The following is a 14823-nucleotide window of genomic DNA, read 5'->3' as shown; positions in this document are numbered from 1 at the left end:
TACAACATCAGAAAGTACCACCAACATTACCACGACTCCAGAAAGTACTACCACAATGGAGACCACCACAACAGAAAGTGCAACCACTGGCACCACAACTCCAGAAAGTACTACCACAGAGACCACAACAACAGGAAGCACCACAACGGACATTACGACAACAGAGAGTACCACCTCCGGTACCACCACTCTAGAAAGTACAACAGCAGAGACCACAATAACAACAGACAGCACCACAATGGATACTACAACATTGGAAAGCACCACCACCGGTTTAACAACTTCAGAAAGTACAACAGCAGAAACTTCAACAACAACTGAAAGAATCACAACAGATACTACAACTACAGAAAGCACAACTGAATCCACAACAACAGAAAGTACATCAACAACAGAAAGCACTACCATTGGTACCACAACTCCAGAAAGTACAACAGTGGAAACCACAACAACAGACACTACAACAAAAGAAAGTGCCAACAGCTTTACCACATCTCAAGAAAGTACAACAACAGAAAGCACCACAATGGATACTACAACAACAGAAAGTGCCAACACCTTTACCACAACTCAAGAAAGTACAACAACAGACACAAAAACAGACAGCACCACTATTGATAAATCAACAATAGGAAGCACCACCATCGGTACCACAACTTCAGAAAGTAGAACAGCAGACCCTACACCAACAGAAAGCACAACAAGTGACATAACAACAACGGAAAGCACTACAATAACAGAAAGTACAACCACCAGTACCACAACTCCAGAAAGTACAACAGCAGACACTAGAACAACAGAAAGCACAACAACAGAGACCACGACAACAGAGAGTACCACCACCGGTACCACAACTTCAGAAAATACAACAACGGAGATGGCAACATCAGAAAGCACCAAAACAGATGGAACAACAGACAGCACCACCATCGGTACCGAATAAAAATTTATTATTTTTAAATTAATGGAAATGGTAACAATCCATGAGTGCTGATTTACTTTTATTTATGTTATTTTACATAACTAATCTTATAATTTAATTCATCTTTCTGTAATCATATGTGAAGATTTAGCATTATATATAATAATTAATTAAGTTATCCTTACATTACACTGATAAAATATCTATAGAAGAATCAAGAATATATCCACAGCATAAAATTCAAGTGTTCAGGAGTAAGTAGAAAGTACCGCAACAGATACCACAACAAGCACCACCAGCAGCATCACAATTCCAGAAAGTACAACAACAGATACCACAGCTGCAAAAGCACCACAACAACCAAAAGCACCTTAAAAGACACTACAATAGAAAGTATCACCAATGGTACCACAACTGCAGAAAGTACAGCACTACAAAGCATGTAAAATGTAAAAATCACTTCAGTGTGTTCGTTACAAAAAAAATAAAAAATTGTATTGTTAATTAATTTTAGATGTTTAATTACTATTTGGAGCACTGGGATCACTATACAAGGGCTTAATGAACTAATTTTTGTGAAAACCTGAAATTCGACCAAAATCTACATTTTTCACTTTTTTTGTCTGTAGCTCAAAATTAGCCAAAAGTGCTGGGCAATGTTTAATCGCATTTAAAATAAAAGTTTTTGTGTACATAATATATGTGTGTGTACTATGTATATTTATTATGTATATATAAATGTACTTCACGTTCAAATTTTTCATCACAATTGGATGCCTCACTACACACGCACACGCACGCACCCACACACACACACACACACACACAGATCAGTTGTATTTCTCTTTAGTTTTCTTATTAATCAATGCTCATGCACAAATGTGGAGAGGAGCATCCCCTTATTTCTAATACAATAATTTTTGAAATGCAAGTACTGTGAAGTCAGAGACATGTTAGCTGAGAGCTGTCAGTCATTCCAGACTGGGATTCCCTGTCTCATTTCTGCTTCCTTGATCTTTCTCCTTCAGTATTCATAGATTCATCAATAGATCATTACTCTGAACTCCAACCAATTAAAACAGAAATCCCACCCATGCTTGCACATGATTGGTTGCATGAATAATGCCCATTCATAAATGAATGATTTAAGGGATAGAAATTACAGCCTTGAGTAGATACAATTTTGTGGAACTGAAAAATTTGTTCAAAATATGTTATGAGTGTTTGCGTTTCCTTGTCTATAAAATTTCAAAAGCAACTATCCAAAATTTTTTGACTTCCTCACAATAAATGGTGAACATTTCAATTATTAGTAACTCTTTACATGGCATGCAGGAACAGTCTATGTATAGGTTACGGCAATGACAAACCTGGTTTAGTATAGTTTTAGAAAAGCGTTGCAGAGTTCATTTCACAGGCTTGTTGATTCAATCGCAGCAGTTTAATTGCACACAGTATTTAACAAATAGATCAGTACATGAACATGAAATAATGATTTAAGTTCTTATTATTTTATTATTCTTATTACACACATATGCAACAACACCTAATAGTTTGAGGTTTAGTGTTTTATATTTATGGGTGATGAATTATGAGATCTCATAATTCATAAGAGAGAGAGGTGAGTCAAGGTTTTATTAGATTTGAGACAATTCTGTGCCGGATCATAGATTGTTAAGCTTGTTTCTTTAATGATGCTGTATTAGAAGAAACTAGAAGGAAGAAAAGTTCTAAACTAAAGACCAAAGAACATTAAAAAGGCCAAATTCATCTGAGCTCCATCAAGCTGTTCTCCTAAAGTTTGGAAAAGCAGGAAGAGTTTTGAGAAAACCATTAATAAGGCTAAAGTTACAGTAACAGCCCTGTTTCTCTTTGTGAAAAGTTTCTATTGAACTTTGATTTAAAAAAATAAAAAAATTAAAAAGACTAGTTTCCTTTGTAAACTGTTAATAGACTAAAAAGAGAGAACATTTGGCAACCTGCATTATTCTGCTCAATTTAGATATTGTTATATGTCAATCATATCTCAAAATGAAGTATAATTGGTAACAATGCACTCCAGATTCATTTAAAGTACATAAGTGTAGTTTGAACAAGTGAAAAGGCTAAATTTTTATCAGAGTTTTACTCCCTTTCCTTGACACCGCTGAATTTCTGTAAAGATATTTCACATTTCTAAAATGAAAAATAGGTGTGAAACTTACAAACTGTAAGCACTAAATGACTTTTATGTTTAGATTGTGCACCTTGTATATTGTACTCACTTTGATTTGTCTAAAAACAATGCTTAGATATAGACTAAAATGTTACAAAAAGTACTTGGACATTTTCACCTCATTATATATAAGGAAAAGCATTTTGTTGCAAACTGTTGATTGTCTAGTGGAAAAACATCCCGTAATAACTACTCTATTAAAAATAAATACACACACACACACACACACACACACACACACACACACACACACACACACACACACACAGATCAGTTGTATTTCTCTTTAGTTTTCTTATTAATCAATGCTCATGCACAAATGTGGAGAGGAGCATCCCCTTATTTCTAATACAATAATTTTTGAAATGCAAGTACTGTGAAGTCAGAGACATGTTAGCTGAGAGCTGTCAGTCATTCCAGACTGGGATTCCCTGTCTCATTTCTGCTTCCTTGATCTTTCTCCTTCAGTATTCATAGATTCATCAATAGATCATTACTCTGAACTCCAACCAATTAAAACAGAAATCCCACCCATGCTTGCACATGATTGGTTGCATGAATAATGCCCATTCATAAATGAATGATTTAAGGGATAGAAATTACAGCCTTGAGTAGATACAATTTTGTGGAACTGAAAAATTTGTTCAAAATATGTTATGAGTGTTTGCGTTTCCTTGTCTATAAAATTTCAAAAGCAACTATCCAAAATTTTTTGACTTCCTCACAATAAATGGTGAACATTTCAATTATTAGTAACTCTTTACATGGCATGCAGGAACAGTCTATGTATAGGTTACGGCAATGACAAACCTGGTTTAGTATAGTTTTAGAAAAGCGTTGCAGAGTTCATTTCACAGGCTTGTTGATTCAATCGCAGCAGTTTAATTGCACACAGTATTTAACAAATAGATCAGTACATGAACATGAAATAATGATTTAAGTTCTTATTATTTTATTATTCTTATTACACACATATGCAACAACACCTAATAGTTTGAGGTTTAGTGTTTTATATTTATGGGTGATGAATTATGAGATCTCATAATTCATAAGAGAGAGAGGTGAGTCAAGGTTTTATTAGATTTGAGACAATTCTGTGCCGGATCATAGATTGTTAAGCTTGTTTCTTTAATGATGCTGTATTAGAAGAAACTAGAAGGAAGAAAAGTTCTAAACTAAAGACCAAAGAACATTAAAAAGGCCAAATTCATCTGAGCTCCATCAAGCTGTTCTCCTAAAGTTTGGAAAAGCAGGAAGAGTTTTGAGAAAACCATTAATAAGGCTAAAGTTACAGTAACAGCCCTGTTTCTCTTTGTGAAAAGTTTCTATTGAACTTTGATTTAAAAAAATAAAAAAATTAAAAAGACTAGTTTCCTTTGTAAACTGTTAATAGACTAAAAAGAGAGAACATTTGGCAACCTGCATTATTCTGCTCAATTTAGATATTGTTATATGTCAATCATATCTCAAAATGAAGTATAATTGGTAACAATGCACTCCAGATTCATTTAAAGTACATAAGTGTAGTTTGAACAAGTGAAAAGGCTAAATTTTTATCAGAGTTTTACTCCCTTTCCTTGACACCGCTGAATTTCTGTAAAGATATTTCACATTTCTAAAATGAAAAATAGGTGTGAAACTTACAAACTGTAAGCACTAAATGACTTTTATGTTTAGATTGTGCACCTTGTATATTGTACTCACTTTGATTTGTCTAAAAACAATGCTTAGATATAGACTAAAATGTTACAAAAAGTACTTGGACATTTTCACCTCATTATATATAAGGAAAAGCATTTTGTTGCAAACTGTTGATTGTCTAGTGGAAAAACATCCCGTAATAACTACTCTATTAAAAATAAATAAAGGTTGTTTTTGCAGCAATGCCATAGAAAAACCATTTTTGGTTCCCAAAAGAAACTTTCAGTGAACAGTTCTTAGAAATAAAAGATTTGAACATTTTAATTAAGGGAAAAAAAGAAAAAAAAGAGAAAATAATAGCACTTTAGTCTTTGTAAAAAAAAAAGTACCTGAGGTGGAGAGAGAACAAAATGTAGATTCATCATAAAACAAGAAGTTTTCCTTTCTCTTCAACTCAGCAACACATTTAATTAGAAAGATTAGAAAGACCAAATAGGGGGAAAAACAGTGACAAGGTGATTGATTACCTGCAAGACTACCTGACACAGAAATTAGAGTTTTTTAATGATAGGCTGCTCCTTCCCAGGTGTAAAATTCAAATGCTCCCTCCAGACTGTCTGAGAGCCGTCATGCATCCTGCGAGGCTGAACGGGTCCAGAACAGGCACTCTGTCTCTGTCACAGAACAGTGGGACATCCACACCTGACGGTCTGATCCCATCTCACCTCGCTCAGGTTTCTGCATCATAGATCAGAGAATTACACTACTGCTCATGATGTTCTAGAACTCTCACAACCACAGCTTAGAACCAGTCGAGTTGCTGGATTGTGATGTTGGGAGCAGCATTTGTTTTTTTGTGAATTTGCTCAGAAGACTTTTGAGATGGGACAGTAATACCTCTAATTTTGAATATATTATTGATAAATGACGGTAAAATTGTTAACACTTTACAGTAGGGTCTCATTTGTTAACATTAGTTAATGCATTAGTGTACATTTTACAGCTTTTTAAAAATCTTTGTCGATGTTATTAAATAAATAAAATTGTTCATTTTCACAGTACATTAATGCTAACATATACAATGGTTGATTTAAATTAAACTTAAGTAAATGTTGTAGACATATTGCTAATTGTTAGTTCAGCTTAAGTAATATTAACAAATGAAACCTTTTTGTAATGTGTTCCCATAAAATATTGCTCTTCTACAAGTGGCTCAAGGTAGCCAGAGAAAATATAGGGAGAAATAGTTTTTCCCCATTGTTCTCATAATTGTAACACATTTTGGGAATGTAAATAGTAATCAAAATAATAATAATAATCTATTAAAAATATATATATGTTAGAAAATCACATTTGATATTTCATCCAGCTCATTCTGAAAATGGAAAAAATAAAAAAATAAATCAAGAAAGGCAAATGTAATGCATTATGGGATATAATATTCACAGTAGTTCTGGTTGTATGCTGTAAGAAAAACAATCTGTTAAAAAACAGATAATGTCCTGGCAGAAAATTACCAGTACATTTTCCATAAAATTCACGGACATTTCCTTCAACCATAATGCATAATTCAAAATAGGGGTAAAAAAATCAATACAGAAAATTCCTTCCTAGCACAGTGCTGGGACATATTTTTACTGACATTTGAGTGCACAGGCAGACAATTTTATGCTGCTTATACATGCTGCATTCTGCAGAAATAGCCCGGATGGTTATTAAGGAGGCTTTTGTGAATACAGTCTCTGTGTGTCGCTTCATGTTCCCCACAGTTCTCTGACTGACTGCCGCAACCGCAAGGAAGATTGACCTGTGCATCAAAGATAACCCATCTACAGCAGTGTGCATTTATTCAGTTTGACACTAGAGGGTACTGTGACTTTTTGTATTTTCAAACAAACCTGATTCAAGTGGAATACCATGATGTTTGGGATATTTGTTAGTAAAATGTGTTAGTAATATTAGCTTACTGTACTGATACAGTTTCTCAAAACTTCATTGAAAAATTAAAGATGGAAAATTTGGAAAAGAACACACTGTGACCTAGGGCTGCACAATTAATCGAATTTCTAATCGCGATTACAATTATGGATGCCACAATTACATAATCGTTCAAAGGTGCAATTAACAGTTTAAAGTCCACTTATGTTATTCTGCATGCTTAAGATGTGTGTTTTTTTCTTGCTACAGGTTATCTGAAGGGTTTTTCCATTGTTTTAATTTTAGTTTTAGTATAACATTATAATATCATGCTTATTTTTTCTTTTTTATTTAAAGAAGAAACCAATCCAATGTATAGTTGACATTTGAGGTTTAATATTATAGAAAAGCAATACAAGTTTTTCAGTTAGTGTTTTCAGCTTGTTTATTTTCATATAAAAATATGACATGCAGTTGCTTCAAACGGTAAACATCATTCAATGTAGATTATGATAATCGCAATTAATAATCGCAATTAGAATTTCAAGGGAATAATCGACAATTATGATTTTTGTCATAATCGTGCAGTCCTACTCTGACCCATTTTTTTCAACCCACCAGTTGAGAACCTTTGTCGTATTACAGTGCAGGAATGAATTTCAGTTTGTTCAAGGTTTCTGAATCATAAAAAAAGAAAAAAAAAAACAGTGCTGCACACTTGTGTTTAGTTCTCTCTCTCTCTCTCTCTCTCTCTTTCCATGTGCAAAATGCATAATACATATGTTTAGATTCTTTTAAAGTTTTTTTGTACTCATTTTTATTTTTTAATCAATTATTTTTATTGTATTTGAATTGTGGGGGTTATCAGTGAAGTTTAGCACTTTTTTTATTTGTTTTTTGCCAATGTAGAAATCATCGCCTTACAGACAAATTCAATTATTTTATCATTTATCATTAGAGGATAAATCAACAATAAAATAAAACTTGTTTTGGACAACTTGCCCTAGTCAAGGCTATGAGGTTGAAAGTTAAAGAAACAGTTGGTATTATTATTATCAGTCAGACTAGACAATATTGCAGTTGGAATTTCCATGGCTAATATACACACGTTCTCCCATAGAGAGTCACAGGCGGCTGGAGACAGCAGCATGCTTCAGTGCATTTAGATTTATAAACCCTGAGTGTGTGTGATGAATGCAACTGTGTAGAAGGGAAACACTTAATGCATTGCTCTACTTTACAAAGTCTCTGTGCCTCTTCTTCTCAAAAGAAGAGTAGACAGACTACAATAATACAGGATACGACACATTGCAGGTGTTTGCAATGTGTAAAATGACAGCTGTGAACAACAGGGCAAAAAACAAAACAAAACATTTTTCTTTTTTTTTTTAGAAAATAGCAGTGATGCAAAAAAGATTTAAACATACCACTGATTGTGTTCATTTTGTTAATTTGTTTTGGGTTCCAAGCCAACAAGAGGAATCACTGCAACTGGACACAAACCTACGAACACACAAACATTTGTTTCACTACATTAGTGAGGACATCTCATATGCTTCCATTGTTTTTATATCAGGTGACCATGTTAATGGGTAATAACCATTCGAAATGTTATTGTGGTTTTGTCATCAGCTGTAACATTTTCATCCCTATTTGTAATCCTCAAAGTGAGCTTGATGACCCTTTGTAAATCTTTAGTGACCCCTGGGTTGGGAACCACTGGCCTAACCTGAACCCTGTCCACAGAAATGTGCAAAACACTAGATTTACGTAGATGCATGACTTTATTGGTGTTCAACAGGTTTTACTATGAGGACAAATAACCTCTGTACACACACACACACACACACACAAATAAAAATATGCTGATATGTTTAAAAAGTGTAATTTTGACTTGTGAAAACAGTGCCAAAGAAATTAAAAATGTATATTTTATTATATCTTTATTACTGATTTGCCTTCATGTAACCACACATCTGACTCCCGCAGGTTTTTCAGTCTTTGGATGCATCCAGTTTTAACATAATTACTTAAAAATCACCAAAGAAACAAAATAAGAATTTGACCAAAAAAAAAAGACAAACATGGAATGAATGATTCTAAAGAACATTTAGATGAGTACAAAAGAGTGTGCGTGCGTGTGTGCGTGCGTGTGTGTGTGTGCGTGTGTGTGTGTGTGAGAGAGAGAGAGAGAGGATCTTACCTAGTAATGTTGCTGTTTAAGAATGAAAAAGATCTGCATGGTTACAAAGCTCAAAGTGCAATGTTGTCATATTCTCTTTAACATTTAACATTCATTTTCAAGAACTACAAAGTGCTTCTTACGGATATTGAGAAGTCACAATGTCACTCATTTAAATAATTCCCGCCCACGGAATATGCAAAAAGGGGTCGAGGCCTGGTTGAGCTGCTCTAGAGACCATAGGCCAGGGGTCACCAGACTCAGTCCTGGAGGGCCGGTGTCCTGTAGAGCTTAGCTCCAACCCTAATTAAACACACCTGAACCAGCTAATCAAGCTCTTACTAGGTATACTTGAAACTTCCAGGCAGGTTGGACTCTGCAGGACACCGGCCCTCCAGGACCAAGTTTAGTGAGCCCTGCTATAGACTGTTAAAAAAAACAAACAAAAAAAAAAACACGCAGACAAGGAAGAAGAGCAGCTTTAGTAGCATGTGGTCACTATGTCGAAGAGATGCTGTTTTTTCCACCCTGATCCAAAACCCCGAAAATAGAAATAGATGCTGATAATTTCTTGGCAATAGTCAACTGTAAATAAAACATAAGCGTATTATTTATATTATTATTTATTCAACTATTATGTTAATTTCCAACCTATTTTGGGTTTATTTTAAACCAGAAATATAGTATTTTTTAAGCAATAGTTGCGTTAAATAAAACTACCCAGAAGGTTTGTCCTTTGGGGTTTGTCCTTATTTCACCCAGCACTGGGTTGTTTTTAACCCAGCATTTTTTAGAGAGATAGAGAATGTTTTTACTTTTATCAGTCTCACAATTAAATATTTAATTTGCATATTTGACATGCAAATTCAGTTGTTTTTATTCAATTTTTATCTCTAAAATAATGGCTCATCAAAATGAGGATGACTGCACCTTCTAATTTGTTTCACTCCTTACAAGCAGGTGCAAAAAAATCAAGCATGCAATCTCCTTAATCTTTTAATAGAACAAAGAACACAATCATAATCGCAATCAAAGAAAAAATGCACAAGCAGCAATCATCGATATCCAAACACTAATGGCACCAAACTCTTTTGTAGGACTCTACTCAAGGATTCAGGGGCTCTGCTCTGATCCAACAACAAATCATCTCATCATAGCGCCACCTAGTGTCGGACAGATATTTGTCTGTGTGCCCGAGATGATGTACAGATGATTTATGAACTCTGACACCCATACACTTGTAGGGACAAACAAAAAAAGAAAAAGAAAGAAAGGAGGAGAAGGAAGAAGAAGAAAATCAGTGCTTTAAACAAAAATAAAAACTGATAGATTCTGTCTCTGTCACTAAAAAATAAAATAAAAAATGTGACAGTCATCACTGACAACATCCACACCTAATGACATCTGTGGGTTTTTATGACAATAAATTGCTCAGTTGTTTTCAGACATTTGAGATAGGACAATGGTGGCACATTAAAAACATTACTGACAGTTTAGTAACTGTCATATTGTCATACAAGCTTTTACTTATTTCTAATTTTGCAGAAATTATCACAAAATTCCAGTAAAACCAAATATTGCTATTCTAACAGCAACAAAAGTTACAGAGAATTGTAACGGTGATCATTACAATCATGATCGTAAAGGTGACAGTATCATATTTTGGCAATATAATTGGTCGTTTTTGCATTCTGAATTCAAGTTTACATAAAATTGTTTGTCAGGCCAATCAAACAATGAGTCAAAAAGATGCTAAAAATAGCAGCCGATATTTCATCCAGCTCCTTCTGAAAATGAATAAGATCACAGTGGTTCTGGTTACATCTGGGGTCCAACATTAGTTCTGTTTATGTATTTATGTATGTGCAGTTTTTCAGTTTAACACTAGAGGGTGCTGGGACTCATTGTATTTTTCAACCAACTTGATTTGTGTTAAATATCGTGAAGTTTAAAGAATATTTGCTGGATTTAATACAGTCTCAATACATTAGCTGCTACTGCAGAGCTAGTATTTGAGATTCTCAAACCTTTACTGGAAAACTGAAGTTTCAGAAGAGAACTGTGACCCATATTTTAACCCACCAGTTGAGATCCATTACAGTAGGAGAATGAATTCCAGTTTGTTCAGAGTTTCTACATTACTACACCAAGATAAAACAATGCTGCTAACTTGTGTTCAGTTTTGTCTTTGTCGCTCTCATTTCATCTCTTCATGTAACCATGTGAATATATGCACATGCAAAATATATTAATTTAGGTCATTTTATTGATTTTATGTGTTGATACTACCACAGTGGAATCATCTGTACACGTTCTGTTTTTTTTAATGAAGTTTAAAGTGTAGTAATCAATATCTTTTTTAAAAAAAAAGCTTAAGTACACAACTTATTATTCTCTTTAAATACTAAATAATTGTGTCATTATAAGACAAAACAACAAAAAAATGAACGCGTGACGGGGGTTTAAACCAGAAAGAGAAAAGAAGCATTTGTGATGACTTGCCCCAGTCACGGCTATCAGGTTTGTCAGAAAGTTACACTCACTTTTTAGCTGGTGTTATTATTGTCCAACAGACTGGACAATGCTGGAAAACATCACAGTTGGAATTTCCATGGCTAATATAACACACGTTCTCCCATAGAGAGTCACAGGCGGCTGGAGACAGCAGCATGCTTTATATATATATATGAATGTTCTAGGTTTGTTCTTTCAAAAGCCTGTGTGGAACAGAAAGGCAGGGAATGAGAAGAAATAAACAGTGTTGCTGTCATTCAGGCACCTGCTTTCACTTGAAAATGTTGTCTTTGCATCCGCTTTAATATCCTATATCCTTGTTTCCAGAGGGAAACATGATTATTTTGTGTGGAAAGCAAATTGCTGCTTCTCTCTTTGACATTTTGCCATCACCTCACAAGACCAATGGGGCAAAACTGAAATGTGGGCCAAATCAGCCACTGTACATGTTCAGGTACGATGCACCAATTTAGTGTGTGTGTGTGTGTGTGTGTGTGTGAGAGAGAGAGAGAGAGAGAGAGAGAGAGAGCTGCTGCCATCACAATAAGCTAAAGCTCAGCACAGATCGGAGAATTAAAATCAAATACTTTATTAAATATGTTAAAAAGCATTGTAGGGGAGACTGTGGAGCGCTATATTACATTTTGTTTAAATGTCTGTAACTTTGTTTTGTATGCTGTGTCTCAAACTTTGATATAATAATCTAATTTTTTTTTTAATGTTTCAAATCTGTAAATAAATTACTGATAATCAAATTTACTTAATTTAAATAATAAAAATGATTATTATCTGCACTGTAAAAAAATCCCAAGTTGATTTATGTTGTATGTTTTACAAATAAATACTATTTCAATTGTTCTACTTAACACTTGTTTCATGTTTGATGTGCAGCTGCCATTTATTTTTAACTGTTTTTGAAATTTACCAGCAACTTTTAAAAGAAAATAGTTTCTATGACATTTTGTTTTCAATGTTCCATTTGAATTTGAAGCATAGGAAAATATTTCATTCAAAACATTTCATTTCACAGGTCAACATAACTAATAAAACTGAGATTTGTATATCACTCATTACACTAGACCAAGTCTGATTCACTTTTAGCAATAAAGATGTTTAATGCATTCTTTTCTTTTCTTTTTTATGAAAGAGTCAGCTGGCTGATAAAATACACTGCACTTAATCTGATACCTTTTAATTAACTTTTACCGCAGGCTTTTACAGACCTCGTTCCTGTAAGAAAGCTGCTGGTTTACTATTAAATGAAGATTGTCCATCAACAGATCAAATCCCAGAAGTGAGTAATTAATTTGAACTTGTCACTCAGTAGGAAGTTCACGGTAACGGTCTACCAATCAAAAGTCTGAACAATAACATTTACAGTCATTTCGAAGGATTTCATAGGTATTAAAAACCTCTTGTAACAAGTCATTTAATACAAGAAACGTGTTACATGTTTGTTTCGCTTCTTTGGTTCATAGCTTTTTATGATAATAAACACAGTTTATTAATATTTGAGAGCATACAAGGAAGCTGATGCCAGAATCCATTAAAATTCCTGATACACAAGCCCTGCAAGTGTGCGGTGTCTTTAAATACAATGTATATTGACACATAATGTCTTGCTAACGGTGATTGTGTTGTTTAGTTTCCCATTAGAACAACTATGAAACCTAATTACAGCAGAATTCCACAAAGACTCACTTGATGCCATCAAAGCACCAATTAGAACTGTTTTATGTCATAAATATCGTAATAGATATATACTGTGAGTACAAGAAGTGACTGCATGAATTATCTCAAATAGTATCCCTTTGAAGACATACAGAACCAGTCAAAAGTTTAGACACCCCTGATTGAATGTGTTTCTCATAATCCTATACAGACCTTTTGGCCTAAAGGCTTATGCTGAAATCCTTGAAATTAGTATAGCAGAAAATATAGTTTAAGAGCAGACGCTGAAGCAGGCATGTGTCCAGGTAGAATAAACTCCTTCGGAAATGTTTAAAAAGCATCCCAGAATGCACCTAATGAAGAGAGGGATGTCAAGGATGGTGACTTTAAAGGAGCTAAAATATAGCAAAGCTTTGATTTAACTAGACGTTACTGTTATTCTAAAATGTGGAAAATAGCTGTAACATAAAAATGAGTGATCTGTCCAAACTTTTGATTCTTATGGGGTTTTAGCAATTAGTTCAACATACAGATTCTCATTTAAAATCTTTACACTGAAAAGTGGCATAAAAGTGAGTGTTGATTCTCATACACAGTGGACAGAAAACCTTTTTGCCTTTTCACACAAATTATGATTACATGGGCAGATTATCAATTGATTAAAAAAATGGTGTGGTTCCTTGCACAATACAATGTTATGACCTCAAAACAACTCCTCCTTAGTGTATGAACTGTAAACCAATACATATTTATATTTGAATAACCAGCTGTACAGTATGGCTTTTCTGACACAGTAAGCTTGCTCTGTAGCTCACCTGGTACAGCACTGCACTTGTGGTACAGAAAGCTTATGTACGACAAGTGTGAAACACGAGTCACGATAAACGAATTCAAGATAAAAGAGTTCAAGAGACTTGTAGAAGCAATCTAGAAAGTCACAGTTGCTCCAGCGAAAGCATTTTTATCTCACTTTGGCTTTTGTTAACACTATCGGTTAGGTTTAGTGTAGGTGCTACATTATTTTCAAATACATTAGAGCATTAACCTTTTAGCAGCACGGGATATTTCATTTCCAAACTGCCATGATACATACAATAGCCAATGTACTGTAATAAAACGTTGTCAGATTCTCATTCATCAGTTTCAGATGAGGGTTACTTTCGTTAAAACTAAAAACATTAACAAACAAATAAATACAATAAAATACAATAAACATGGAAATAAAAGAAACATTAACTGAAATAAGAAAAATAATAAATAAGCTTAATAAAAATAAATAATAAATAAACTTATTTTATTTAAGTTATTTGCCAAGACATCATTTCATTTTCTTTACTTATAAATTCAACATTTCATGTACCTCAAATGATTCATAAAATGTGTACATTGCTACATTTTCTTTTAAGCTAACCTAAAGTACTAAAACGTGAAATAAAATGTATTATAAAAAGACATTAAAAAAATTACGAAATCACACAACAAAATAAATAAAACTTAAACTGAAATTAAAAATGAAAATATAAAAATAAACACTTATTCAAATATTAATAAAACAGTCTATCAATGCCACTAAAATAACACTGTTAAGGACAAAATTGAATGCACTTTTAGCACTGGACATTTCACTATAAAAGTATCACGAAACGTGCAAGAGAAAATGCATTATCATTTTGCAGATTTTCCACATATTTCAAGCCTTGGTTGGAGTTACTTTTTACATTTTCACAGAAGCAATGCCTAAAACCTAAACATTTTTAAAAC

The 14823-nt window shown here is 33.7% G+C and overlaps 1 protein-coding gene across 4 annotated transcripts; it reads left to right on the top strand.

Annotated features, from left to right (window-relative positions):
• The first annotated feature begins 20 nt into the window (after nucleotides 1–20).
• Nucleotides 21–963, top strand: LOC107570232 (integumentary mucin A.1-like). 4 transcript variants are annotated; one of them, XM_016256442.1, is made up of 3 exons: nucleotides 21–252; nucleotides 391–548; nucleotides 636–963. In XM_016256442.1, the coding sequence occupies exons 1-3, from the start codon at nucleotides 56–58 to the stop codon at nucleotides 941–943; spliced, it is 663 nt and encodes a 220-aa protein (XP_016111928.1). In that variant the 5' UTR covers nucleotides 21–55; the 3' UTR covers nucleotides 944–963. The 4 variants fall into 4 exon arrangements, with proteins under 4 accessions (XP_016111928.1, XP_016111927.1, XP_016111929.1 ...); XM_016256441.1 differs by having other exon boundaries at nucleotides 21–548; nucleotides 636–774; nucleotides 865–963; XM_016256443.1 differs by lacking the exon at nucleotides 391–548 and having other exon boundaries at nucleotides 21–242; nucleotides 726–963.
• The last annotated feature ends 13860 nt before the right edge of the window (nucleotides 964–14823 follow it).

The sequence above is a fragment of the Sinocyclocheilus grahami genome, unplaced genomic scaffold (genome assembly GCF_001515645.1).
Source record: "Sinocyclocheilus grahami isolate Dianchi unplaced genomic scaffold, SAMN03320097.WGS_v1.1 scaffold1429.1, whole genome shotgun sequence".
Taxonomy (NCBI): Eukaryota; Metazoa; Chordata; class Actinopteri; order Cypriniformes; family Cyprinidae; genus Sinocyclocheilus; species Sinocyclocheilus grahami.
This window is presented reverse-complemented; position numbering and strand designations above follow the sequence as displayed.